Below are 26,220 nucleotides of genomic sequence, written 5' to 3' on the forward strand. Positions count from 1 at the left end.
GCTGAATTAGCTGCCCCCTGCTATGTCACATTGTCACATATGGGTTAAATGCAGAGAACACATTCCGTTGTTGTGCACTGTGTGCTGTGGTGTGTCAATAATGACAACTATTCACTAAACGCCACAGATTTTACGGCAGAACCTCTGCTTAGGATGCAAAAATGTGTCACACATACCTTCAATTTTGGGCTTGATTTCAGACACTCTCTCTACAAACTTCTTCTTGAAGTAGAGAGACTGCAGCCTCTGCTGGTAGTGGTTGATTCTGCGGCAGGACAAAACCATTAGGCAGGCCCTTTCAGTGGGGCGTTTTCACTGGAATAAATGACAGGTGGAATCGAAGGACCACAATCCATTTCACTCCGTGCAACATATTCCTGCAATCATGTGATCGCCGTTAAAACCAAAACATTTGCAATATTTACAAGATGGTGCACCTGAATAAGAACCTTAGTGACCCAAAATCACGACGGTTGGAAGCAGAAGATAGTGTTCCATGATTTGGGGGGGGGGGTGAAGGGATGGACTACCTGCTCATCTCATAGAGGAAGCGGTCAGCTTTGGCCATGCGATCCAACTCATGCTTGTGCTCCTCCAGCAGGTCCACATCACTCTTCTCGGGGACGAACTTCAGCAGCTGACGGGGAAGATGTCAGCATATGTATTCAGTGAAAGATACTTACAGATCTCGAGTTATGTCTCAGCTGCGAAGTCCAGGCCAGTGAACACTGAACTCTAACACCGATGTTGTTGTCCTGCTTAATTTTTTGTTAAAACCTTTAATTCTCTCCCAATTCCTCCATAAGTGCCAGAACACCCAGCGTGGCTAGACCCACCTGCTCCAGCATGTCCTTAGGTAGATCCTCCTGCTCATCCATGGTCAAGATGGCCCGCTTGATCTCCTCGTTGGACAGCTTTAACCTGCAACAGAGAAGTACAATAAAAAAAAGGGCCTGTTGAAAGCAAATAGGAACAATGGCTGCATCCATATGGCCTTAACTTCAGCAGCATCACTACAATAAAGCACATAAATTACCCCAAAAGTATGGCTAACTGCCTGAGGGCCCCGCAGCTCACGCAATCGATCATGAAAGCTTCCGTGGATCTCTGAGGGCCACTGTTCTGGTATTGTGCTTTAAGACTGACAGCCATGATCACATTCATCCACAATTGCAGTTCAGGGGCCAAAATGTCCATCCAGGGTAAAGAAAAACACATACTTTCTGCCCCACCTACCCACCAGGAACAAGACCCCGCCCACCCTCACTTTCAGAGGCACCATGCTAACTGGAAATGGGCCCCGCCCACGATCACTTTTAGCACCACCATGACGCCTGAAACTGGCTCCGCCCACATTGATGCCTGAAATCGGGCCCCACTGTGGCAGATCATACATTCCTCAGCTATATCTAGTCACACCCAGTCAGCACAGACCCCAGACACACATGCGTCCCACCCTCATTTCTGTAATTTTCCAGCCCTCAAGAGCACTTTACAGATTTAGGACAAAATAGAGGCAAAGAGCAGAGCCCCCAGCTCTCTACACACACATACACACACACACAGACAGACTTTCCCAAGCTGTCCCACCTCAACCCTAAACATCAAACTTTGACATCAGCAACCCAGATAACAAGCTGGCTCTTTCTATAACGGGAATGCTTTATGGCACAGAATTGAACGGTAAACACACAAGCTAAAGTCTAATCGTGGTCACTTTTATGTCTTTTTAGCAGAAAGGTCTGCAGCTCACAGTTGATGCCAGACCAGACTCGACTGAGGAAACTGGCATCCAGTTTAAAATGCACTGGCTGGTTGCTTTTGGCTCAGAGTGACTAAACACTTTGACTACTTCAAAATCTCCCCTGGTGTTTGATGGTCATAGCAGCTTAGAAAAGGTTCACCGATGACCTATCACACAGTTTCACTGCTCATGGGCTACACAGCAGCGTCTGATCCAATCAGAAACACAAGCACTTATTAAACATAACGACATACAGTGCTCCTTCAAAATCAGGCACATTTTTAAAATAAAAATGTAACTGCAGGACATAAATCTATAATATATTTTCTTAGTAATATACACTGTACTTTAACACCACAAATTCAGGAACTAATGAAACCTCATTCCCAGGAATGTGTATTACCAGACTGGGATGCGATTCCAGGTTTAAGTCATGGCTGTAGGATAAGGACACACAAAACTTAATGATAACAATACAGGCACAGCACTCTGTTTATGTTTGCTGCCATGGAAACCAGGAACCGCCGTGACTAAGTCCAGAGTACGCGAAGCCGGGCCAAGTCCATCCCCATACGAAAAGGTTAAAGATAGCTATTGGCTCAGACAGATGTTAAAATGTGCTGACAGATGTGAAAAACGACTTCCTAGGGAACGGAGAAGGAAGGACAATGTCAACAAAGAAAATTCCTTAATTGTGAAGTAAGGAGGATAATTAGACGCTAAAACGCGGATGACATCACATGTGAGGCGGGTCACACTCTCACCGAGACAGCAAGATGTTGCAGTTCTGGGCCCGTCGCCCGTCGATGACGGACAACTCCTTGACTTTTCTGGAGGTCAGGGTGTCATCCTCCGTCTCCTTCTGCAGGGAGAAAAGGATGGAGCAGGAGGGTGTTAAGGAGCTCTCACAAGGCCACACAGCCCCTCCCATTTCTCTTAATGATATACTCGCCCCAAGCCTGAAGCATTATGGGTATATATGTCAAACATCAAGAATTTACTTAAACTCAGGAGAACTTGACTTTAATGGGATACAATAGGGTTAGACAGCATGGTATCCAGTGAGCGTTAAGGGGCCTGGTCATTGCTGGGGAGGTAGCGTACCTCCAGGTACATGCAGACTAATATCAGTATTTAATTTACAGAAAAATCACAAAATATTCACATAGAACCATGACACAAACGCACAAACATGACAGACAGACCGGCATGCTTTTCTGGATGGGGGGTGGAAAAGACCTGGAGAGGAAACCCATTTAAAGGGGATGTGCGGGACTCTGGGGGCCCGTCTGGCTATACGCTTTTATAGCATGTGGAAATCTGGAGCGTTTACCACCTCAGAACCCCAGCTGTTTGTGGGGAAAAAAACATAATAGAAATTGGTGGAGTGCCACAAGCCTGGCGACACACTGCACACAGACACACACACTGCACACAGACACACACACTGCACACAGACACACACACTGCACACAGACACACACACTGCACACAGACACACACACACACTGCACACACTGCACACAGACACATCCTGAAGTGGTAACCAATAAACCAAAAGATGTGGTTAAGCTGTACCAAACATAATCCACCCATCCCCCCCCCCCCGGGCCAGCTGGGATACAGCTTACAGCAGCCCGGCTCAGCTACAACCAAACAGACAATAAGCTACATCTTACAAACTGCAGAGATCTTATCCACCGCAGACGTCAACAGGGGAGACACGAAGACAGGAGACAAGTTTGACGGGAACAGACAAGGACAGGGCACTGGGTCACTCACTGAGGCAGTCACTCACCTGCTTGTTGTTATTGACCAAATAGATGTCCTAAAAACGCAGGCAGCAGGAAGAATGCAGGCACTCATTAGTAGGAAAGTGCAGTTTGGCAGAAAAAAAAAAGCCAGCAATCACTGATGACCACAGCAAAGACTTGTGGGAAACAAATTAGCAGGGAGCCGTGGGTGAGCATGACGCCAATCATTAATATCACTGTTGCTTTAATGAGGGGAAAACAAAAATCAATCGTTAAAACTTCCCCATTACCACAACTTTGAAGGTTTCAACTTAAACGTTATAACTGCCAAAATCTGGTCCAGACGTTCATTCAGTAGTGAATTTTGAGCCACAAATTGATAAAAACAAATAAGCATGTTGCCATGAGCAAGTTGTGGAACTGGATAAGTTTTCTGGCATCATGTCTCAGAAACTGTCCCAGCAAACCCTTCTTTCAGCGTTAACAAGTGTCTTTTTCAAATCAATGAATTTTGTCATCACTGCAGCAGAAAGATCTTTAAAATGAGCAGCAAGTGTACATCTGCAACTCAGATATGGACGCTTATGGTGGTTCTGTGCAGAAACCGGCAAGGATTTTGCTAGGGACAGATTCCAAAGGCAAACAGGAGGCAGCTGCAATCTGACTTCACAACACAACCAGCCAAAGTATTTATCAAGTGCCTCTGAGCAACAGATCAGTCAAGATTTGAATAGAGCAGCACTTCTGTATGTAAGATGGCTCAAAACATCCGTGAAGCCCTCTGTCATTATCAAAGCTCACTGCCAGTATCTGAGGGCGCCTTAGCACTGTTCAGCAGAAGCCAAGCTGTTCTCAGTCAGCTGCACTGGTACATGCACTAGAACATGCATGTTTGTGGGTAACCATAGCAACTAGCAAAAGCATGCTCAGGATAGCACAAGTGTCCTGCAGACAGTTTAGTCACTTAATGCTTATGTTGGGACTGGGAACCATGTAGTCCTCCTGTGTATGAGAACCGGGGGGGGGGGGGGTGGAACCGCACTCTACCTGCTGTCTTTGGTATGCAGAGAAGGTCTTTTCAATGTCCTCCAGGTCCAAGACTTTGAAGACTTTGGCATCATCAACCTCCATCCACACAGTGCCCTCCAGCTTGTTCTGGAAGGAAAAAAAAACAACGTGTCAAATAAGAACAGACAATGTGTTTATTTCATTATCAATTTATATATTTCACAAAATGACATTATTAAAAACAGAAGGAACAACAAAGTGTTAATAATAATAATTAATATAATTAATATTCCCCCTTTGCTAACAATCTTCTTAAACTCAACCTGATATTGATATATGACTTTATGGAGATTTTTAAGAAAAAAAAAGTGGAATGACAACATTAGCACACAATGCAGATGTTTAGAGCAAACAGTGATGGAAGCAGAAGAGCTGGAGTAGTATGAACAACTGAATAATAAATACATAAATAAAAAATTGTGTAATCAAATAATCGCTGGCAGAAATTTTTTGACCTCTGATCCCTTCGATCACACTCACCTCTGCCAGTTTCGCCCAGTTGAATGACTTGAGGGGGTTGGCAGGCTGGGGAATTTTCTTTTTCTTCAGAGACGGCCCCAGGGGGGCCCCAGGAATGGGTGGAACCCCACCAAGGGGAGGAGGACCAGGAGGAGGTGGAGGTCCGCCCGGAGGAGGAGGAGGTGGTGGCGGCGGCGGGCCACCTCCGGGAGGTGGAGGCGGCGGATGTAGTAAGCCTCCTGGGGGAGGGGGGGGCAGGGGTCCCCCTGGGGCTCCAGGAATGACCAAGCTTCCAGGGTCAGCAGGAGACGGACGCTGCAATGCCACCGTACAAGCATGTGCAAGAGAAACCGCAGTGAAAGATTAGGGACATTGGCTTTGCTCAGCAGCTCTAACACAGAAGCCTATAAACCCTACAGTGCAAACCTGAAGATCAGTAAATGAGCCGTTTAGGAAAACCGTAGAAAATCAGGGAGAGACCATAACCAATACACACTGTCACATGTGGATGAGGACTGGGCAGGCTGTTCATGTGGTTCTCGCATGATGTTAACTGAGGCTAATGCAGGTACACGTGAGTGAATATGCCTGCAGACAGTGTGGGGAGGGGAGCTGCAAAGGATTGTGGGAGGTGGACATACAGTGCTGAGCTCGTGCAGCCTAGAGGAGAGGTCAACCACTTGCTGCTTGACCATGCGGTGCTCACTGGCCTCCTTCTCCAGCTTCTCCTTCATCTTGTTGAGCGTCTGCATCATGTCCTCCTTCTCCTGTGTCTTGACGTCGCACTCTCGCTCCTTCTTCTCCAGCTTTACCTGCAGCTCTTGGTGCTCTGTCAGAGCCAGAGGGCACAGCTCACACACGTCATGCACAGACAGAAACCCCAACACAGGAGACACGCCGTCACCACAAAACAAACCATTCAAGGCGAAGCTTCATTCACTAACCTTTTCTCATTTTCTCAGCCTGCTCTTTCCACTGCTTGACTTCGTTTTCATTCACCAACCTGCGCCGGGATGCACCATTAATAATGCAAAGCCATAAAATCAATCAGGCAATCAATATATGCAGCATCTAGTTAATGCAGAGAGGCTGCTCACCAATAAAGCTTAGACAGCAATTTGTATATAGAGAACATTAGGCTAGGATAAGTGGAGACTGGGTCTGTCAGTAAGGAGCATAATGGTTTAAGAATACAGATTCAATATCCAAAAGTGATAGACATATCCTATTAGTTTCATACAACTGTTACTCATGTCTTAAAAGTTTAAGGCAGTGAACCCGAAATATTTAATGCCGCGTTTGCAAAACTGACTTACAAGACTCTTCAAACCCGCCTTCAGTTGACATTCATTTCTGATGTAGGATTTAAGGATACATTTCCAATTTTAAGTCTTATCACACATACAAGTATTCATTAGACGAGGTAGGAAATGCCTGGTCCAGGACTACTAAGTAAGTGATTGGGCCCTGGGACTCACATCCGCACCACATTCTTCACATTGAAGTTCTCCAATGGGGCGATGTCAGGATCTTGACCCTTGTCAGTCTGCAGGACCATCTGTTGTATGATGCGATCCAGAAGCAGCCAGTACTGTACCGTGTTCCCACTGCGCTTGTCTAGAGGAACGGAACATAGGTGCTCAACAGTTTGGCACAAGAAGACACAGGAGCCACAATGGACTGAACTCCACTCTCAATCTCAGGGTCCACTTAGACCACTGGGATCCTGATTTGAGTCCTGTTCAGCAAACGCAGCACTCACGAGGCATAAGAAGGCAGTGCTGTAAGACAGACATGAAGTGTGGGTACGCATCTGTGTGGTTCATCTTCTTCCGAATGACGTCAAACATCTGGGTAGCGCTCCTAGTGTCCACGTGCACCTATATCACAAGGACAGTGACATCACTCTTCAACTCGGCCAATGAGCTTGCAAAAGAAAAAAAAAAAAACTCCTCCTCAGGTGGATACTCACAGTGTCAAACTGCTTTGACAAGGTCAACTCATCCTCATTTCTTAGCATTTCAAAGAAGTTCAGATGCCTGCAACAGATCACATGGAGGTTTAATGAGAGCCACTGAATGGGAGATAAACTGGAGAATTAGGGGACACTGGTAAGACTTACCGATCTAGCGTGGAATTCTCATGGGACCTCAACTTGTCTATGACAGGCTGAAGGCCAAGCATGAGGAACTCATACCGTAGGTGGACACGGAATTCAAGACTCTCCTGCAAGACATACAACAAAGTCAGGGCCATTTTAGAGACAGTGGACTATTGTGTAGGAAATGAGGGGCAGCCGGGTGCTCACCTCCCCCGCTCCTTGGCTGAGGACGGCATTGATGAAAGACATGATAGCGGTCTTGAGGTTAACCTCATCCCGGTACCGCCCCATACTCCGGTCCAGATCATTCAGCAGGGTCTGTCCATAAGAGAAAATAGAGCTCTTAACAATCAGTTCATTTGTCTCTGTGTTTGGACCAAGTCCCACAGGCTACGCTTCACCCTAGTACTACTTCTAAGAGACAGAGTATTGGGCCAATTTATCTAAATGTGCTATCAATCAAGGTCCACACCTGGAAGCGCGTTCTCTCACAGGCGAACTTCTGGTAATGTAGCATGGATTCCAAGACCTTCCGGTGGCCTCCAGGGACTAGGCAGACAGCACCCATGATCTCCAGCACTGCCACCTTAGTCTTGATGTTCTCTGTGCTCAAGCTTTGTGCGATGATGTTGATGCTCTCCGAGTGTGCCAGCACATGAGCCCGGCCCTGCGAGTTATTCATCAGGGCCTTGATGCAGCCGATGAGCGAGGTGTGTATCTGTGACTCTGTGGTCTCATAGTCCATGCTTTTCAGGAAGTTCAGGATGCACGTCAATCCATCCAAGTTAATGAACCTGGTCACAAACCTGGAGGACCAGTATTGAATAATTATTATCAAATGTCTGATGGATCACTGTTAGAAGTCAAGGGTGAAAATGGTGAAGAACTGCTTTTGACTTCAGGAGCTGAAGGTAAACCCTTCAAGGGTGAGAAAGCCGATTAAGGAAGTGCTCTTGATCTCATTTCTTAGGTACCTGCTGAAGACTGCTTCACATAACTCTGTGGACTAAACATGAAGTGGATGGTTCTACACCAATAGTCTTGTGACCCAGGGATCGTGCCGAACGAACACAAGAAACTTGTGTTTTTATGACAGAGTTGAAAAGTGCTCCAGCAAGGATAAGTGCTGAAAGCATGAATCATGATTGGGCTGCCCATGGAAAACAGGGTGGCTGTTCCTTATGAGGGAGTGAAAAGACCTTCAACTATACATGACATTTCAGCACCCATTCAAGCCTGAAGTTGGACCTAACCTGCCAGGTAACCTTGAATTTTCAGATCCCTTCTAAGTTCAAAGGTCTAGCCCAGGGGTGTCCAATCTTATCCGTGTGTGTGCAGGTTTTCACTGCAACTCCCTAATTAGGTCACTAATTAGAGGACTGATTGGCTGAAGTTCACACACCTGGGTTTGAACAGCTGACCTACAGGTTACCCCAATAACCTGCATAGACACCGGCCATTTGCGGATAAGATTGGCCACCCCTGGTCTAGCCCCACTGACGTCCAGTTAACCATCCTCCTCACAGATGGACCCCAAAGAGATCCCCCCCACAGCTGAGGCGTGCATTACTGTAGGCTCATTTTACTTGCTGCTGTGCCTTCAAACAGAAGGTCAATACTTTGGTCTCCATCATTGGGAGGGTGGGGGTATCAAATAGCATCCCACACCCCTAATGTGTCAAATGCTGTTGGACACCTCGCACTGTGTGCATGACTGCATCCCAGCCACACAAATACCTCATGGGTTGTGTCCGTAAGGCTGTCTTCAAGCTCTCAATAGTCTTGTTCCTCTCCTCTTCTTCCTCCTTCTCCAGGGCCAGGAGAGTCTTCCTCTATTGATTCAATCAAGAGTCCATAAAAAACAGGATCTCTGAGCCCACAATATGCAGATGAAAAGGAACCGTTTCAGGGCCGGTGACCTGGGAAACTAGCAAAAGTGCTAAGAAACACTAGGGTCCGTCATGTTGCCCATCACGCTAAAGCACTTAGTCTCTACCCACAGTGGTCACCAGTGTCCTTTTAAATGTAATCTCTGGATACCCAGGTTTCAGTGAAATTCCATCAGATCACCCACAAAATCACCTCTAGCCAAGCTCATTCATGTTGGGTAGTAAAACGCATTTAAATAGCTTTAATTTCCCTCAAATTTTGAGTAATGAGCCACTTACAACAAGTAGGAAAATATGTCTATAAAATGACAGAAACTGTTAAATGGCCAATGAAAATCATGGAATCATGTAACTGGTCTGGGGTGGTCCAGTTGGGACCTCTGCTATACCCAGAAGGCCACCATACTCACAGCAGCCATGGAATTCAGCTGGTCAATGTAGAACTCTGGCCAGCTTGTGGCAGATTTGTCTTCTTCCTGCTCCTGGAACATAAGAATTGGGAGGTTTTAGGTGAGGATCATACCGTAGCAACAGCAAGCACCAAAAGGCACAGGCTGGCATCACCCCAGCACACTGAAGGCCACCAGACCTGGTGATCTGCTTCCTGAACACAACCCAAACTGCACTCAGTGACTACTTCACATGTTTGGCTTAGAACAGCAAGCATCAAATGTGAGGTCAGGGATCAAGCATCCTGCACTGCACGCACGCAGGACAAAGGTGCACACTTTGTTACATGTACGCAGGGGAGGAGACTCCGAACATAATATTAAAGGGTAAACGCTGAATCTAATCTGATACCTCAGAAGAGATTCCAGGGAAGGGGAATTCTGAGTGAGCGCACAGTCCTGAAAGGCTTCTCTGGGGTTTGGCTGAGGTACACACCGCAAGGGCCGGCCTACTGTGGTGTTTTCTTCTCCTATTTACTTCCAGAACATTCTTCCCAGACAGGAATCCTATACACCCTTAACAGAGCAAAGCTTGGCAAAGCATAACGAGGTGCCGTAACCCACAGCTGTGCTGTGATTTACTGACCAATAAGAGACTGGTCTACATCCACATTTAAGAGGGGGAAGGAGACTCCTCAGGCCAAAGAACAAGACCGAACGACTTGGCAAACAGACGAAACACACGCTGGTGTCCAAAACCAAGTCCCGAAGCCATTGTATTACAGCGGGGGTCTGCAATTTTCCTGCAATGTTGGATGGAGGAGTTGGACCGGACCCAGCACAAGCTGTAAATGATCCCCAGTGCTGGAAGCTGAAGGGGGACAGTCGGGCTACGGGACTGGCAGACGAGAAAGCACCGCCACTCCGTACTACATCTGCGGTTTATTGTGTCTGTTGAAGGTCCTAAACGTTCTGTGTGTCAACAAGAGGGAATGGTGTATAGTTAATTTGCATGCCAAGGGATGTGCAACAGCAGCAAAGCGGGACACTCAATGCCGCACGGAGCAAAGTGGTGAGTGAGGGACGATGCAACCCAAACAGGTAATCAGGGGTGCGGGTGCAGCTGAATGGGGAAGTGATCAGAGTCCTGTTGAATACAATGGCTGTTGAATGAAGTAGTGGGGGCAGTGAGGGGGGGGGCAAAAGAGCTGCACCTGTGTAGGCTGAACTCATCCTGTTTGTTCCGGAAAACCCACATGCTTCCTCTCCTGATACCAATGGACTGTGGAGGACTGGAGTCTCACTCATCTGTGCGGGGGCCAGACAGCAAGCTAGGCTCGACATACCGCCCGGGCCAACGGTTCTCAGAGAAAGCCATGCCCACTTCAGAGCGTCAGCTGCCTATAGCTAAGCCAAGACATTAATCATGCTGAAATTTGAGTTGGACCTCAACCACAGATCAGCACAAAGTCACAAGTTGCTTCCAGTCTATCAAATGTAGGACTTCAGACCAACTTCAGACTATGGAGAGACAAAGCTAACCAGATCACTTTCAATCCTTAAAAATATTTTTAGCCTCACTGTTCAGGCCCCAGCATTATGCGTCGGACTCTCCTACACTCATAACTGAAGCGTAATCAGGTCCCAGTTGGCGTGTCCGGGTTCGACGTTTCAACACCGTAGCTCCCTAAACGGTCGGATCTGCTTTCAAAGTGCCTTCCCACCAAGTCAAACAGAGACCTTTCAAACGTGTCCAAATGCAGAATGCCGCTTCCAGCAGGTGCCGAGTTCCCAGACCACTGCCAGGCTGTCCCATGAATCACTTTTTAGGAGGATACTGGGATGGTGGAGCTGTACAAGAAAGTCTCTGACTGACAGCTGTGCTGCTGACCAAGACTGCACTGACAGGCAGAGATCTAAGAGCGAGACCAGAACGAGGTTTTCAGAATGAGATCTGAGGCTGATGGGGGAGGGGATAGATATCTAGGGCACCGGGGACTGGGTTCAGGAACCTTGCAGGACCAGGAAGACTCATCTCCCAGGATACTTGAGGAGAGGTAGTCACGTGAGGGAGTGATTGGGGTGCCTGAAATTTAGATTCCGGGGATGAGGTCAGCAGTGGCAACTTTGTGTGAAATACAGCACTGAGCTGTCATCTCCGCAAGGTCACTGGAAACGGGGGAGAGCTCACCATCTCCCAGGCAACAGAAGGCCGTCTCACAAGCCTGCTCATCCACAGAATGCAACACTGACCAACGCAACCTTCACGCGACGAGCACAAGTACAATCACAGCACTGAAAAAAGGAATCAAGGAACATGGCATACAGTTCCTCCCATATTGGCCGATTGTTTACATGAGACAACAGTTCCACACATTCCCCCTGGGCTGTCTGTTGGTGCCTCCTAACAGCAAGAAGAGCAGTGACAGAGGAAACCCAAGGAGTTCTACCTCAGCTGTGACTCAGCTGCCTGATTCTCCGACTCAGCAGAACCACCCACAGTGAAAGGCCAGATATCCCCGATCCTTAGAGCTTCTCATATATCACTTCTGCATGCTCGCAGAAGGTCTCCAGAGACTTTGCTTCTCTGCAGAACCTGGGAACCTACCAGCTACTACAGCAAATGAGGCAGCAGACCACGCCTGGTCGAGGAGCAGCACACTAATTAGACACACCCCCAAAAACCCGATTGGTCCACATGACCAAACAGGATGAACGGTTTACATGGCCCCAGCAGTAGTCAGGCAGTGAGAATCTAGCGTCCTTGGGGGGTGGGAGAAGAACAGATGTGCCCATCACAACACTCCCACTGACCTCATGACCTCCTGACCCACTACTCTCGGCTAAGTGGCTGTAGCATACGCCATTTAATGAAAAAGCCATTGAGTTCATGGACGAATTCCCCCAATGGGCAGCCTGGAGTTAACAATGGGGTCATAGGGCATTATAGGATATGCCAGACTGGTCCACAGGGAGTTCCTCACCCTCATAATGTCATGCTCCCTGCAGCAGCTGTGATTTGTGCCACTGAGCAGCCCTTAAGGAACAACAGCAGCCAACTGGTCAAAGCCAGCTGTTTAGTTGCGGCCTCACCAGCAGTCGCGGTCCATCAGTACTCCCTAAACCAGCCTGAAGAGCAGGACCCCAGAAGATTGATGCCCAGGCTGATCGGATTAAGTGCGGCCCCACTTAAGGAGCAACTTGGCTTTGGGGAAAGTCAAGCGCCTATGATCCTGCATGGGATGAAATACTCCGACTTGGATGAGGTGAACGTCTGGGATGTGAACGAGGCCCATTAATAATACAGGCCTCCCCATTCGCTGAGAGATTTACCCACCGGGAATTTGACAGAGGAGATGTTTTCTTTAATGGACTGGTTTCCTGGAAAACAACTCCCTCAAAGTTAGGTGAAGCGCACTCCCTTCAGAGGGGCGGACAAAAGGATGGCTTTGATGGGCGGGCGGGGGCTGCGTGTCGGGCTATGTGTGCGTCGTGCTTTCTCTGGCACCGGTGATGAAAGAGCCATTTCACAGGGGAGGGTCTGTTCCCCTCTTGATCCCACTCCCCCCACCATAGCCCAACACACACACACACACACACACACACACACACACACACACACACACACACACACACACACACACACACACACACACACACACACACACAACAGAAGCAGATCATTTGGCTCAATCACTCTAAAAATACTTCCAACTTGGGCGAGGTGACATATTTGATATCATATCTATCAGCTGTCACATATGCATGTGTGAGCACAGACACACACACACACACACAGAGACACACACACACACACAGAGACACACACACAGACACACACGCACAGACACACACACACACACCATCCTCACCTTCTTCTTGCTGCAGTAAATCTGCCACTTCTTCTCCGCTGGGAGGGCGAACATGGCTTCTCTGTGCTTCTCTGTGAGATCCAGCTCATCCTGGGTGGGAAAAGGGAGGAAGTAGGAGTCACATGCAGCATCATATTCATAATGGGTAATTAATGCGGTTTGCTGAACCTAACGAAATTGTGCAGGAAAAAGCTGCTATAATTCACACACACATCTCGGCATGGTTCTTAGACACAGGGCCTTTCAACATGGTTTGGCGCATTCTCGCAAATAACCGCATGATCCTCCTCCTCCTAAACCAAGAGTGGGAAAACTCAATTTCCCAGCAATCCTCTGTTCCGGTTCCTGTAGCGAGTTCCTTGCATTTCAACAGTGCAGCACCCCGGAGGGGGAGGCAAACAGCAGAAAATCAGGAATACCACAGAAACCATGCAGGGAAAAATGGGGACGTTCCCCAATCCGGTCCATGTTTTTACTCCCTTTCAGTTCCTGGTACGGAGCTGGGAGGGAGCAGAAATGTGGATCTGCCTGGCAGGGAGCTGGGAGGGAGCAGAAATGTGGACTGTCTTTGAGTCCCCCGAGGACCGAGTTGGGGAACACTGCCCTAGGACATACAAACCCTCATGTACAATCCCTTAAAAAGCGATTCCAGTTTGGGCAGCAAAATTACTGCGTTAGCCCCCCATATTAAGCCACCAAATTCGCCAGTGAGCTGGCTGAGTGGGTTAAGCAGTACAGGCGTTCCCAGTGCGTCTGCCAGCATAGGTGATTTCTGGGCCCATCTGGGTAACAGCCATGCAACACGTGTTGGCCACAGCCATTCCGTGGGGTTGCTGAGAGATGGACCGGTGCAGTTACGTAACCCGGCGCCACATTCCTTAGCAACAGTCTGTGGTGAAACACATCCCAGATGTCTGGGTGCAAAGTCAACAACTTCATGTGTAACTTATTAGTTATAAAGCCCATAAGCCCATCCTCACCGAGTCTCATCAGCACCCAGAGAAATCACTCAAACGGTGACTCTGTAATGGGTCCATGTGACCTCAAGGACAGGTCAAAGCCAAACCTAATGAAGCACATGGCAATGTAATGAGTTTAGCTGATAGTGTTACCATGGTGACTCAAGTACCAGCATCCATTATGCTGCCCTTCCATCCAAAAAGAGTTTTCTGATCTCGAACGATGAGGTCCATCCCTGGCTTATTCCTGAATACCGGGCCAGATGTCGCCCACTGCATTGCCAATTCCAATACTGGCTCAAATGTTTGAAGCTCAACGCTGACCCTAAAGGTCACATCCTGCCGTTACTGCCGCTGTGTGCACGCCCCATCCCTTCTGCCCCCCCCAGGGATCCCATAATCGCCTCGGACTCAGCGTCTGCTCTTCCTTGCATCTGACTTCCCTTTCTCTCCTTCTCTGTCTTTCCTTCCGTCAACCCACACTAACTGCTGTTTGTTAAGAGCACAGTGATCTGTGATGGGGGAGGAGAGTATGGAGTGAAATAGCAGACTGGCATCCTCTGCTCTGACACTGAGCCCTTTCACACCGAGCCCCGTGACTTAAATCCTGGCTCCAGGTTTCAATAGCATCAACGACAGCCAGTCCTCATAGCCAACCCCCCTACCTCCGTCCATCTTCCTCAGCATCAGAGCCTTTGGGAGGCTAAGTATGTCCAACATGCTCAAAGACAAGCGATAAAAATTATTTAATGAGACCCCACGATTCATTTCCTGGTGCCCCTCTCTGACAAGCATCTGTTATTTTTCAAGAAAGTTTGAAATCCAAAGGTCTTCAGCATGCCTGCGTTTCAGGGGAGGCTGGCTTTGAGTTGCCAAACGCTGGGGGAATCCACGTTTGTTTTGCCATTAGCGAAGGGAATTAGAGAGCATTAAAGTGCAAAACACGCTCTGGTCTGCAGGCATGTGACGGCACACGTCTGATAAGTCTGCCTGCTCCTCTCCTGTTTGCCAAGGTCTTCCACACACCATAACCCCAGGCCACAGGCAGAGAGGATCCTGGGTAAGATGGGCGTTTAATCAAGGAACACCAGGTACTTTGTGCGGTTCGACTGCCTGTGCTGTGATCCTCGACTGCACTGCAGCATTGGAGAACTTCCAGCTCAAAGACACTGCGGGCAGGACTGCAGGTCATGTACTCCCTGCCAGGCAGCGGGGCCGAAAACAGGTTCGGAGGTCATTTTTAGTAGCCTGATAAGGACGTTCTAAGCAGCATTAAAGATCAAAGCAGAAGTTCAAAACAGAAATAAGGAAAAAACGAAGCACTCAACCTCTTCCAGATGGTGTCACTGAAGCACATTACACTGAGCCTCGGAAAATTCCCGCGTTTTGGCATTAGAGACACCTCTCGCAGATTTACTCCTATTTCATTCGATTAAGCTCTGGTCTGTTTAAGGAGATCAAACTGCAGTCTGGAGTGAATGAAGAAGGATTTATATCACTCTCTTCCCCACAGCAGAATCAGTGTGTTAATTTCCGAAGAACAAAATGAAAGAAGAGTCAAATAAGGGCAGCACTGTTATATTAAATTGAACATTTGCAGCTTGCGTCACCAAAACGGTCCGACGCTTCTCTCAAGGGAAGGAGCATGGCTCAATGGGCCAGCAGAGCACAGACTGGGCAAGGGGTCAAGGTTCTGAAAAGGAGTGTGACCCCCTCCCCATGGAGAATGGCGGGTCTTCAATGACCCGCCATCTCCCCTCGGCCAAGAACAAGGCTCTCTGCTTGGCAGGCCTCAGCAAGCCCTCAGATCTCCACTGTTCCCATAAACGAGACCCCTGTGGATCCAGGCCCACCCAACAGAGGGTGCTGCTGGGGCACAGTGGGCCTTCATAAATGGACGCACCCGGATGGCCGAGCTCGAGCCAAAGGGGCACAAAGCCATGGCAAAAACGGGCAGTTTGGGAGGTCTGGATGGCAGAAGCAGACGCCTTCATGTGCCGCCCTGCCTGAGAGGCATAGATTCCGGGTAACGAGCCAAGGATGGGTTACAGGGGAGTCCTACTGAAGCCTCACCACATGGGAAATGGACTGAGACTGACAAGCAGGACATCAGAGAACAGTCACCCACTCGCATCCAGCCATTCCCAAACAAAGGCATGAGCTCCGGGCTGCAGATCCGAAGAGAACCACAACAGGAAGCAGATCATCACATCAGCCGCTTTCCCTGCACATTCAGCAATCCTGCAGCTGGCTCCTGACCACAGGAAACATCTGAGCTGAATGACTGACTTTGGGCACAGGAGCGTGTCAGGACAGCCACATTAGCGTCGACTGACAAACATCAGATGGTTCAGCTCAGTTTGTAATTATCCATGTACAAGAAGGGAAGTAGGCCAGGTGTGGGGCTTGTGGCAGTGCTATCTGGGAGATTAATCAGTGCTAAACCCCCCCCCCCCCACCCCAAGTGATGCAACATCCGACAGAACCAAACGAGAGGCTGATAAGCGGATAGAGAACGCTATGGAAATTACTGCTGACGCTTTGAAGATGAACACATGCACTAGCAACTAATGATTCACTGATAGGTCGACCGGAGCTAAGGAGCAGAAAAACAGGGAAAAATCGAAGTCCCGTGTTCTCCACACGTGTTGGCCGACAGCAGAAAATCAGTTCCGCTATGCTGTTACAAGCCGGTACAAAACAGGCACTTCAGATGTTAATCGCACAGATAACAATATCAATCAAAGGGGCTTAAACATCATAAGGGACAGTAGGAGGTAAGGAGCATGCGCTGATTACAGTGCGTAAGGAGCATGCGCTGATTACAGTGCGTAAGGAGCATGCGCTGATTACAGTACGTAAGGCGCATGTGCTGATTACAGTGCGTAAGGAGCATGTGCTGATTACAGTGCGTTGCTGCACGCACCACATGACAATACGTCAGTATTACACTAGTCCAAATGGACCAGCGTGAGTTTTTTTTCCAGTGGCTGGAGTGCCAATCCTGCCACCAACTCTCAAGTGTTTCCCTGTAAGCTGGAGGACCTGCTTATAGTACTGGATGTAGATTAATGTCATATCCAGGACAAAGCAATTGCAGTACAAGGTAAAGGTACAGCTGGCTACAAATTACATCAGGCATGAGACTAAACCTGCAACATTAGGAGCATCTCTGGAAGCCTCGAGATGGAAGAGGGAGGGGAGACGGCCTTCTCAGACATACCACCAGCTCCGCGAACATGACGTCCAGCTCTTCGACGGCCGGCATGGGCAGGGTGGGCTCCATGGTGTGGAGAGCCAGGTTGTTGTCATGGCGCAACCGGTAGGTGATCTCCGGGTGATCGCTGCTCTTGAAGCAGCAGAAGATGAAGGAGAGGCCCCCGGAGTTTCGCTTGCGTGGGGGCATGGCTTCTGGGGGGGGGGGGGACGCTGGCACAGCCTCAGGTACTCACATCAACTACTGTCTCCTGTTCAGAAGATAGAGAAGGACACAGTGTGTATCCCACAGCTGAGGAACACCATGAACAGGAGGCAACACAGCTCAGTATCAAAATATTACAAGAGCCCGACGCTAGGAACAAATTATCCTGGGGGGGGGGCACCATCAGGATTATTAGATTGCAACCTCGAAAGCAAGCCGAGACCTTGGCCCTGGAAATCCATGCGGTCCATTTGTACAGGGTACATTTAATAATGACACTCCTAGTGGGCAGGTTTGTGTGCGGATCAGGGCCGGATGAGATTCCTGATGGGCCACTGCCCTTCTACAACATGATCGAGGTTTGCTGTGGTACACAGCAGGCAGTAAGACTCTCACAATAGAAGAAACGCAATAGGCCAAAGTCCCTGAATAAGACAAACAAATATTTAAAAAAATAAACAAATGAAAAGCTCAGAGACAACGTCCTCCCAGGCCCTGACATCCACCGATCCAGCCTGCACGAGCCCGTGGGTAAGCACTCTCACCAGCAGTGGGATATCAAAGGTACACCAAGTTCTTGCATATAAACCACTCAGTTCTTGAGCATCACCTGTCCCCCCTCACTTTCCCCCCATCCAGCATGATAACCTCTGCGGGGGTGAGATACCTGTCCCCGTTAAAATGGAGGTCGCTAAGCGGATCCTACAAAGCACAGGGGCTTTCCGGAGTCAAAATAAAGCGCGTGGCTCCACTTCAAAGGCAAACTTGCATTTCACGTCTGCGGAGGCTGGTGCTTTGAAGTCGGTGTGGATGTAGCGACTTTACCTTCGGCCCTCAGATAACGTGCTGCCCAGTTTAGCGGCGTTGCGATTTACGCACTGTGCAGCCAACACTGTGCCGGGAGCTTCGCCAGAAGTTCAGAGAGATGATGCTGCACCCTCACAGATAGTACAAACATTATCACCACTTTAGGCCTGCTGGACTTTCCTTCCCTGTCCACCAAAGAGTAAAGCCTAGATGAAGGACAAGGAAGGCAGAGAGAAAGTATAGCAGATTAACCGGTGCTAGATGACAAACTACACCAGCAAAGCATGCTGGGTAAAGATCCTGGGAAATCCTGTGCATTGACTGAGGGCGTCTATATCCTAATCTGAACACAGTGAGATGGGAGAAATAAGGTATGAAACAGTGACCGCAGAACCAATGCATCTGTGAAGTACATCATGCAGTATGTAACCACGAAACCCTGAGAAGATGACTGCAGATACAAGCTACAGCGGACAGCACACTGACCCCCGGCTGGACACCATCACCACGTGGAAGCCATGCCACCCTCGTCATGCTCTCTCATACACGTGTGGAGAGCTGGAGCACGGAATGAGCCAGAACCATCACCCACCCTCCCCTCCATCTACACAATCTGAAGCATTCTCAGGGTTCCTAGCTACTCGCTAGCTGAGTCACGGCTTCAGTGAGACAAACAGCTGCTATTCACTTCCTGTCTGGAAGGGCGGTGAGCCAGGGGCGAGGCCTCATAGAACTGGCTAGAAGACTGATTGAGAAGAGCTAATGTTCACCTAGATGACAAGCAGCCCACAAAGACGCCACTCTGAGTATGCACACATGCCGGAACAAGTCTAGGGGAAGGAATGCCACGACACGTCAAAAGTAAAGCCTCCCATCAGATGTTCCCGCGTTGCATTCAGGGGTTGACATATTTCGCCAACGCAGGCTCCTCAGCTGCTGAACAGATGCAAGGGTTAGGCCTGCGCTGCATCACGGAGCGGAGATGATTCTCGTGTTTCTCAGCTGTCCAGCATCACGACACCGAAATCAGAGAGATCCACACTTCCCTATCAGTAGCCAAAACTAACACTTCGTTTCCAAGGCACACAGATCAGTTGATCATGAAGAGGAACATTGTTACAGGAGGAAGCTAACTTGGCAAAAAAAAATCTGACAGTGACACTGTGGCAGTGACACTAGCCAGGATGCACGTGAACAAGTTTAGCCGGACCAGCCTATCAGCCCCATCGGCAGCGATAAAGACCTGCACATCACTGATTCAAAGAGTTCTTGAAGGCAGACAGCGTGACGCAGAGATACCCCATAGGAACCGGTCGGTTTGGTGTATATGCCATGAGGTCAGGCACAGGGCTTCCCACGGGGCGTCTGGTTGCCCCACCAGAGAATCTAGGTTCTGTTGATACGGTCGCCTTGGAAACGCACGAGAGCTGAAAATATCCGCCAACATAACAGCTTCTCCATTCCTCCCAGCTTCTTTGCATTTTCATGATGCTTCATACTGGGTTGCCGCAGACGTTCAGTCACACGCCCTTCCCCAAGCAGCCCTGTCATACACCCCCCCCCCCCCGCCTCAGCGTCTGGGGTGCTTAGAGGGCATAATTCTCCAGGAAACCTCTTATTTTGCTTTGGTTGCTGATTTTATCACCCGTAAATGTCAGCTGTAGGACTAACTCCTGGCAGATCAGACTTTTGCCATTTGTATCTCAGGTTCGCTAACTTCATCCTGCTGGCTGGCGTGAGATTTTCAATGGGACAAGTCTGCACTCGCATTTACATGCAACAGTTTTATTACCTTATGAATGGTCTGCTGGGTGTGCAAACCACCCCAACACTTTTTGTAGCTAATTTTAGATTCATAATGGAACCATATAGATTTGCTGTAAGAGTTCTTGTGTGAGTGTGAGAGTCTGAAAGCGCGAATGTCACGCCTGATGCGTGACAGGTCGCAACCCTGATCTCTACATCTGCAGCGATGTTCACATTTAACTCACTTCGGTATGCTGGTCCTCACAATCACTTCCAGATCATTCTTAACTTCACCATCAACAGACTAAAGGTGCCCTGATCAAACAGCCAGTGACCAGAAATGGCCGATTTGTGTCCTCAGCTGCCCTAACGGGCAACCGGCCAATCAACATAAATATGGCTGATTTTATGAACTGACAAAGCAGTGTATCAACTAGCATGGCTTTTTGTCCCAAATAGTGCTCGACTATATGGCGATATTTTGTCATACCCCGTTAAAATCATGATACAGCACTATATCCACACTTAACAGATACTTTTGTCAATAGCAACGTACAACCGAGGCGAGCAGCACGTCACGAGCACATGCCTAGTCAACTCCTTGACACCATGTAAGCGCAGCTAGACGGAGCTTCCAATGAATGTCTCTCACTGTAAAGAAAAAGCAAAGACGTTACATTCGCAGCGTGTAAGACAAGTCGACAAGACGTTGTAAGTGGAGGAACAACCCCCAGAAACCATTTGGAACAACAATTTAATTCGACACTTGCGGAGCCAATTGTATTTGAGAAGGATATTTAAAATATTTTGCTTCCAGAAAGCGAAATTAAAGATGTATTAAAAAGGGCTTTTAAAAAAAATTTAACTAAGGAAAGAGTAAATCAGCCAGGATCAAAAAAAAAAAACAGTAATTGTGATCAGCCAAGGAAAATGCATCCCTAGTTAAAACGCCAGCAAACATTTCCTCCTCTCGCCAATCCAGGACAGACTTCTCTCTCTCACATTATACCTAATAAATAAATACCACCATATTCTTAGCTAAGATCCCATTTCAGACAATCCTGGAAGACATGGAATTTCCTACTTAGCCACATCCATAAAAAAAGTAGAACTCTGGTTTTGGAAAAGGGCTTCCAGAGATGAGGACGAGGCCCACACCTGGGACACTCCCCAGTGGTACCTCTGGGTGAAAAGCAGGAGCCCTGTACCCCTGCAGGGGGCTTCCCGAGATTCGGCCACCCGACCAGAGCACAAGCGCTGGAGCAAGAGAAGCTAACAAACACAAGGTGTCAGAAGCAGACGGAGAGAGGCCTTCCAGCAGGCCCTGCCCCATTCCAAGACTCACAGCTCCTCCGGAGCACAAGGCAGCAGAAATAACCCATTTATTTTCCCTCCGGCTCAACTCATCCTCACCATCCCCGCCGTTCCGCTCAGTCGATTTTCCCTTGGCTGTCCTCCAAGGACGACACCGGTTTGTTTAGCAGGATCCTAAAACTGAAAACCGTAAATCCAACGGCACGAAGTCTAATCGACAGCACAGCCCTTCTTAGCGAGGTATCGGCTACCGTTAGGTTCAAACAGAGGGAAAAAAAACTGCAAACGGGACCTACATTAAATGGTGACTCATACGTACACAACGACAGCCACTCAACAGCCTACAACAGACTGGCAAGCAGCTACGTATACCTGCAAGTGAGACTACAATCCCTGCAAGACCATATTAGGGATGAAGACACAGCGGGCCACTGGGGGCAGTCATTATCGGCACGTCCTTCGCTAAGAAGTCAAACTATAACTGTGTGGGAGGAGAAGTATGCGCCCAAAGGCCTTTAAGGGGCAACACAGGGTTTCTGTGTACATGCCTGGGGTGAAAAGTACATGAGGCGTTGACGGAGATACCCAGGACAGCCAGGGGCAGCAAGGCGGAGGCATGTTTGGCGTGGCAGAAGATAGGGAGTGACAGGGTGGAGAGATGGATTTCAGTGTTGATGAGAGGCTTCGGGCCGGGCCGGGCCTTGGGAGGATTGTCTCATTCTGCCATCTCACCTTACCCAAATGGCTCAAGCGCCCAGCAGTCTCTGCTCGGGCAGCCGTCGGCCAGCAAAAGCCCTACAGGCCTGACGTGACCTACGCGAAGAGCTTGGGAAGTCCTTCAGCGATATGGCAGCTTGCTCAGAGACCGACTGATAAACCAGGAATGGATAAACATCGGTGAGTGAATGGAACAGTCAAAATACACTGATGAATAGGGCTACGTCATCACAGCAAATTACAGCTCTTTCAACAGCATATTTGACATGACAAAATGGCACATTTATCACACACTGTCCTATTTGCCGACTAAACAGCACATTGGCACGTTACAGCAGCAGTAAACAAAAGTTATGCCTGAAACTAAATACTGTGTTGTGCACCGGATTACACAGAACACCTAAAGGTAACGACCGAATAACAATACAGTTGCGAGTCACATTAGGGATTGTGATGAGAAACTTGAGAGTTTTGATTCTGAACCTAATGAGAATCAGGAAAACCTGCAACAGGAAAAATAATCATTTCAAGATTATTTGGGTATATTTTGTCTACAATAGAAAGTAAACATCTAGTCAAGGCTCTTTCCGCGTGATTCGACAGATGGAGATAAAAATGACTTTTGGATAAATAAAGCGTAGCAGGAGCACAGCAGGGAGTACAGGGCCGTATGGTCAACACACGTCCCGCAAACAGCTGCAGTCACTCCTCCTTCCTGAACACCATCTTCACATCTCCCTAACATGGAGAGCGCAAAGACCACACGGCGCTCAGAGATGACGGCATCCCACCGGTCAGAGCAGCGTACGGCTCGTTCTGACTACAAAACAAGACCCCCGAGCTCACAGCTTCCGGCTCTGCTCCATCCCACCTCCACATCCACTCTGTTAGTTCCCGTCACCCCGACTGGCACCGACACCAAGTGGATGCCCTGCAGGAGGCAGCTGCCAGCAGCCAGACAGAAAAGGTCTGAACCTGCCTGACCGCCCCAAGGCACCTCGACACCTCCGTGCAAAGATCCTGTTCGTTTACACCCAGAATGCGCCCTCCTAAATGGGCTACCAGCCTCTGATCTGGGGGAGGGGGAATTTTTTTTTTCACTGGCTTCCCAGATACGGAGGGCAACATATGACCACAGGCCAGAGATTTATAAAGCGCTCCGCTGGACGGGCTTAGGAGGGGTGGGGTGCGACCAGCTGTCCAATGAGCCGACACTTACCCCTGATCTCACCGCCTCCCCCCCCAGCAGATTCCATGAGGGCTCAGTCAAGACGAAACAGACAAACCACCTGCGGTTTGTGCTTCCTCCCGCCTCTCCGTATCAAAGCACCGACGGCAGCCGGAGCCATGGCTGACGGTGTCCTTATTTGGGCAGACTGCTTTTTATTCTGTACATTAAAGGAGAAGTAACACGGGGTCATTAGAAAAATAGAGGAGGAACAGCCCTCTACGATGTGCTAAGCAGACCTAAGCATGCAGAGACCGACAGGCTAGTTCTCACATGCTTACCAGCCAAGGTCAGGCTTGGCCAATCAGGATGGCCGTCACTGCCTCAGGTCCAGAGACACCTTACTTTGTGGGGAAAGTGGTCCCCATAAGGAAAAACTCAAATGAGCGCTCCACACAAAGATGTAATTACGTGTGTGTGTGTGTGTCACTGGCCTGAGGGTCTGCGGGCAGAAATGCAGAAGAGCCAAAGAGCTCTGCAGGGCTGACAGTCACATTTCTCAGCCACGTGTCATACAGGATGACCGACTTTTCTGGGGCCAGCAATTAATTTTCCTCGACAGGCTCAGTTCAAAGGGGGAGCAGCGATGCGTGGCTGCACAGGTGCGTGTGGACGCACCTTGGGAGGCCGGCAGTGCAGGGGCTGCGCATAAGGCAACATTTCAGCTTGACAAACCTGCCTAGACTCATCCTTCAAGCTCCGTGCAAAACTGACACCTTGAAGCCAGGAGGCGGTGAGGCACAGCTGAGGCTCCGCCCACATAGCTGAGGTCACACCCAGCACCTCTATGCACCCGACTCTCATAAATCAGCTGACACCCCCAGTAATCCCAGAGGGAGCAGCATAGAACCACAAAGCCTTTATGACCCAAGATGAAAGTCAAGCCAAACCTAGGGAGATCCTACTGGACAGACTCCAGAGAAATTTTATGCTCTCATTACTTAAATAATTCACTTCTTAGACTAATCAACAACTGTGATGAACCTCATGGATCTTGAAACTCAACATAGAAAATGCCAAGCACCCCCCCAGGTGAACTGAACAGACCCAACTACAAGGCGACTACAAAACACTTGGCTAGCAGACAGCAACACTGAAACTTCAAACCTGATGAGATGGGTTTGATGCAGTGAGCAAGGTCATGCAACAGCAATACAAGCATGCAGAAACTAAACCAGAGTCATCCTCAAATTCTGCACGATCCCTCCAGTCCAAGGACACTAGATAGACACTCTCTATATATAAGAATATGTGTGTGTGTGTGTGTGTGTACATCCTAGGGACTGCTCTGCAAATTTTGTGCAAGACCTTTGCAATGACAATAAAGTCCCATTCTATTCTATTCTATGGGTACTAACCTAAAAGCCACCTCCATCACCAGGGCTACAGCAACCTAAGATCAACCCCTGGGACCTTTGCAAGGGCAAGGAGACCTAATAGCTCACAGCGAACCAACTCCCAAGCAGTCACTCTCTCTCTCACACAAATACATGCGAGACAATTCCTCACATACTGTGCCAAAGGCTCACGCTGGCTGATCAGCGTCCTTCCAAGAGGCAGTTATTGGTCTCTCAGAGTTTGCACACAGCCGCCACAACCCTGACGTCTTGTGTGGGTGAAGGAAGCTGCTCCCCTCCATATTAAGTCCAGATGGCAACTCCACCCACCCACCCCCCCCCCCCCCCGCAGACCATCTCTCAGTAAACCGACACGCATCTGAACGTCCAACATCGTCCATTAACTGCAACCACCACGATGATGACGGGAGAGACAGACAATCCCCCGAAGGGCTGTATGCTGAGCAGAGCAGAACTAGGACCAAATGTCCTCCTGCTTACGTGCAGGTTGTCGCCCCGGGGTCGAGCTTGGGTAGGCTGGCCCCTTGGTTAGGGTGGCGCCAAGCTCAGGAGAACGAACGGATGATGCCGGTTAGGAGCGGTAGCAAGCCTGGGGTGCTGGGCTGGGCTGGGCTGGGCCACTGCCAAGGGACGAGTGTGGAAAAACTGATTCACAGGTAACTCGAATGCGCACTCAATGTGCTCTCGCTCCAACTAAGCGCGTCGTGAGAGCGACAGCTAATTATAGAACAGGGTGTCAGGAGAGGGCCGGTGAAGCCTAGGTGGCAGGCCAGACACTGAACAGACATCTGACACGGAATGGTGCGCACATGGACCGGACGTCGCCCCATACGGGCAAATTCTCCTCGAGGTCTCAGAGAGGCACCGGTAAATGTGACACTGGATTTCAGTACGTTTCAGAGTTTGCAAAGCAAGGTGTTTATCCCAAAACTTTTAAGAAAAACACCTATAACCATGAATGAACCCCAGAGGCCTCTCCTACAAAACAACATACCTGCTTTTGGCAGACAATTCACTGCAACTGCGAATCATCAGTGAGTAAGATGCTGTTCCCACAAACAGGGCGGAACTGGAAACGGCCGCTGGTGGCATGCGACGCTTCCATAACGCATGACAGACGTTTCAAGAATGCGATCCATTCCGCAGCTGTCGAACGTGTTCCACAGATGAGTTGCCCTCCGTGGGACGAGTGACACAACATGTAAAGGGCGCCATTGCTGCAGTCTGGCTTCTTACAAGCACCTACACGAGCCCCAAGACTCCCTGGAATGAGAGGGTGCCCAGCTCTCTCTATAAGGGCCCATTCACCCATCTGTCGGTGCAGAGCTGATAACTACCGGGGCCGACGTGTCACAAGCCTGCGAAGAATGACAAACACACAGCAGCATCTCACA

At 49.1% G+C, this 26,220-nt stretch overlaps 1 protein-coding gene across 2 annotated transcripts in view; it reads right to left on the bottom strand.

Moving 5' to 3' along the window:
• daam1a (dishevelled associated activator of morphogenesis 1a) overlaps positions 1-26,220 on the bottom strand; it is a 41,437-nt gene that overhangs the window by 4,100 nt on the left and 11,117 nt on the right. Inside the window, exons 2-20 of one of the 2 annotated variants that reach the window (XM_048973838.1) lie at positions 17,459-17,702; positions 13,277-13,366; positions 9,426-9,497; positions 8,864-8,958; positions 7,599-7,932; positions 7,334-7,444; positions 7,148-7,251; positions 6,998-7,064; positions 6,788-6,905; positions 6,504-6,642; positions 5,970-6,028; positions 5,667-5,854; positions 5,047-5,340; positions 4,546-4,653; positions 3,543-3,572; positions 2,509-2,606; positions 837-921; positions 531-637; positions 177-265 (exon numbers count right to left, since the gene is read on the bottom strand). In XM_048973838.1, the coding sequence (XP_048829795.1) occupies positions 177-265; positions 531-637; positions 837-921; positions 2,509-2,606; positions 3,543-3,572; positions 4,546-4,653; positions 5,047-5,340; positions 5,667-5,854; positions 5,970-6,028; positions 6,504-6,642; positions 6,788-6,905; positions 6,998-7,064; positions 7,148-7,251; positions 7,334-7,444; positions 7,599-7,932; positions 8,864-8,958; positions 9,426-9,497; positions 13,277-13,366; positions 17,459-17,641 (2,371 nt within the window). In that variant the 5' untranslated portion in view covers positions 17,642-17,702. The remainder of the gene's footprint in view (positions 1-176; positions 266-530; positions 638-836; positions 922-2,508; positions 2,607-3,542; positions 3,573-4,545; positions 4,654-5,046; positions 5,341-5,666; positions 5,855-5,969; positions 6,029-6,503; positions 6,643-6,787; positions 6,906-6,997; positions 7,065-7,147; positions 7,252-7,333; positions 7,445-7,598; positions 7,933-8,863; positions 8,959-9,425; positions 9,498-13,276; positions 13,367-17,458; positions 17,703-26,220) is intronic. The other variant, XM_048973839.1, reaches the window with a different exon arrangement.

This window comes from Brienomyrus brachyistius, chromosome 14 (assembly GCF_023856365.1).
Source record: "Brienomyrus brachyistius isolate T26 chromosome 14, BBRACH_0.4, whole genome shotgun sequence".
Lineage (NCBI taxonomy): Eukaryota > Metazoa > Chordata > Actinopteri > Osteoglossiformes > Mormyridae > Brienomyrus > Brienomyrus brachyistius.